Source organism: Rutidosis leptorrhynchoides, chromosome 2, assembly GCF_046630445.1.
Source record: "Rutidosis leptorrhynchoides isolate AG116_Rl617_1_P2 chromosome 2, CSIRO_AGI_Rlap_v1, whole genome shotgun sequence".
In the NCBI taxonomy this organism is placed as follows: domain Eukaryota; kingdom Viridiplantae; phylum Streptophyta; class Magnoliopsida; order Asterales; family Asteraceae; genus Rutidosis; species Rutidosis leptorrhynchoides.
This window is the reverse complement of record NC_092334.1, coordinates 387780098-387782721: the sequence shown is the minus strand read 5'-3', so window position 1 is coordinate 387782721 and position 2624 is coordinate 387780098. Positions and strand designations below refer to the sequence as shown.

General features: G+C 34.7%; 1 protein-coding gene across 1 annotated transcript; it reads left to right on the top strand.

Moving 5' to 3' along the window:
• The first annotated feature begins 562 nt into the window (after window positions 1–562).
• LOC139889051 (uncharacterized) lies at window positions 563–1363 on the top strand. Its single transcript, XM_071872025.1, has one exon. The coding sequence runs from the start codon at window positions 563–565 to the stop codon at window positions 1361–1363; it is 801 nt and encodes a 266-aa protein (XP_071728126.1).
• Window positions 1364–2624: the final 1261 nt, after the last annotated feature.

Sequence of the window (2624 nt, the reverse complement as noted above, 5' to 3'; positions counted from 1 at the left end):
CTTTCCGAATGGAAAGCAAAGTCCATATCATTTGGCGGCCGCCTCACCCTAATCAAATCCATCCTATCCAGTACCCCACTCTACTAATTCTCCCTATTTCACGCCCCTGTAAAAATAATTAATATACTTGAATCAAAAAGAAGAAAATTTTTCTGGGGTGGTTCGGAATCAGATAACAAAATAAACTGGATTAAATGGGAACACATCCTCTTACCTTACGATAAAGGTGGGTTGAACATCGGATCTCTTTTCTGCAAAAATATATCCCTACTATGTAAATGGTGGTGGAGATTTTATATCGAAAAAAATGCATTATGGGTTAAAATAATTTCGAGCATATACGGGGAGGGAGGGGGGTTGTTACTAACGTTTTTTTTCTAGAAATGTTGCAGGTACCACAATTTGGAACGAAATCATCTAGGCCGGAAAAATTTCAGACAACCTCGGTGCTAATTTCTCCAACTCAATAACAAAGTGCTTAGGGAATGGAAACAACACAAAATTTTGGCTTGAAAAATGGTGCGGTTCCGAAACTTTTAGCAACCAATTCAGAAGGCTTTTCATGCTTGAATCAAATAAAAATGCTTTAGTCTCGGAACGCTTATCATCTTCCAACTCGCATACCTCCGGAACTTGGAATTGGGTTAGAGAACCTTACGGTCGATCACTTAACGAATTGTCGGAACTAAACAACCTTCTTTCTTCCATTAACCTTTCGGAAAACCCCGACACTTGGAAATGGAACCTAGATATCTCTGGAGTGTTCACCACAAAATCCCTCTCATCAATTCTCGACAATCTCAAACTCGAAATACCTACCTCATCCTTCAAAACACCAAGAAATAAACTCATACCACAAAAAATCAACATATTCATCTGGAGGGTCATACTTGGTAGAATCCTGACTAGAGTTGAACTTGACAAGCGAAACATTGATCTCGATGTCATACTTTGTCCTCTTTGCAACTCACATGTTGAAACCATAGAACATATCCTATACCAATGCACTACTTCTGAAGCAATTTGGAACCTAATCCTAGCATGGTGGAACCTACCCACAACCACGTTCTCCAGCCTTTTTGATACAACATTAACAGATCAAACATTCACCACATCGCCCCTTGGTAAACTCATCTGGAAAGCGACAAAATGGACCACTATCTACATGATATGGAAGAACCGTAACGCCAAGGTCTTTAGCAAAAAAGATTGGTGCCCCGCTACTATACTTTCCGAGATCCAAGCACAAACCTTCTCATGGATATCTAAAAGATCAAAGAAATCATCAATCGATTGGCACCAATGGCTCATCAATCCATCGTCCTACACATCCCCGAACATTCAAAGAATGGGTATAGGCTAATTCGGTTTTAATCCCTCATCGACACACGAAGACATGACTTAGATCCCCATTATCCACTTGGTTAAATGAGTAGTAGTAGGCAACTTTGTCATCGCAATTGCGGTACTGTCTGTCCACTCCTACCCAGCTTCATCTCATTCAAGTGCCGCGGTGTTTAATGTCTCTTCGCTCATGTTTTCTGCGTGTTCTGTCTTCTCGTACTTCCACATATTTATTACACCTACATATTGTATAGATTATAGGGCTTGTAATTATCCCATTATATGAATGAAAGTTGTACTTGCTTTAAAAAAAAAAAAAATCACTCCTCCAAAGTGCATTAAATCCCGCTGTTAAGGGTCGAGCTCAGTGCTCATCAATAAAAAAAATCTAATATCTTGTTTTGTTTTTAGTTTATTTCAATTCCCGTAAAGTTTCTGCACTTATGTAAAGTGTTTTTTTATTTTATTTTATGTGATGTAAAAAATTGTTTAGTTGAATGTTTGATTATTATTGAGAATTTTGTTTTAAATGTTTAATTATTTTTAGTTTTTGTATCAATCTTTCTTTTTAATGTTTATGTTTGTTTCTTTCAATATTTTGAATACTATAAAAATCATAAAAAAATGAAAAACAAAAATAAAAGACAAGACCGAAGGATGATGAAATTACATGGAGAATTACACGCGCATCTTTCACAACTATATCATTTGTCAAGAAATTTGTTAACTTGTGAAGTCATTCTATCCCTTTTTGGTTTATGTCTTCTTTAGTTTTTCGATTTCATGTAATGAGGGCATATTATGATCTCAAGTGTGGGAGGAGTGTGAATTCTTCACTTGGCATACACTTGTTCTAGTGTGAATAATTAAAAAAGTTTCATATTTTTGTCTAAGTTTTCTTTCTTTAATTATGCAAAAGTTCATAATTTTTTATTTTTGAGAGATGTAAAATTTTTATCTCAAGGATTTACTACTAATTTAATGCCCAACTAGTATCTTATAATTGACATGTGAGGTATTTACCTTAATTTAATTTTAAAATTAGTGTTAATTATGAGTTTACCGTGTAATCATTGAATTAAGAACTTGTATAATTTTAATTTTTTAACTGTTATGAAGTTCATTTAAGTAAATGGGTAGAGCTTTAGGATATATTTTGCCATTTTATTTAACACTAATTTTAACTAGTTACCCGGTCGTTAATACCCAATATGCGTTCTAGAAATAATTAGTTACCATAGAAACCTTAACTTTTTTTTAGGAATAACCCGATTAAACCA

Excerpts from the sequence above, each read along its gene's own strand:
- LOC139889051 (XM_071872025.1), top strand. The coding sequence starts at position 563 with ATGCTTGAATCAAATAAAAATGCTTTAGTCTCGGAACGCTTATCATCT.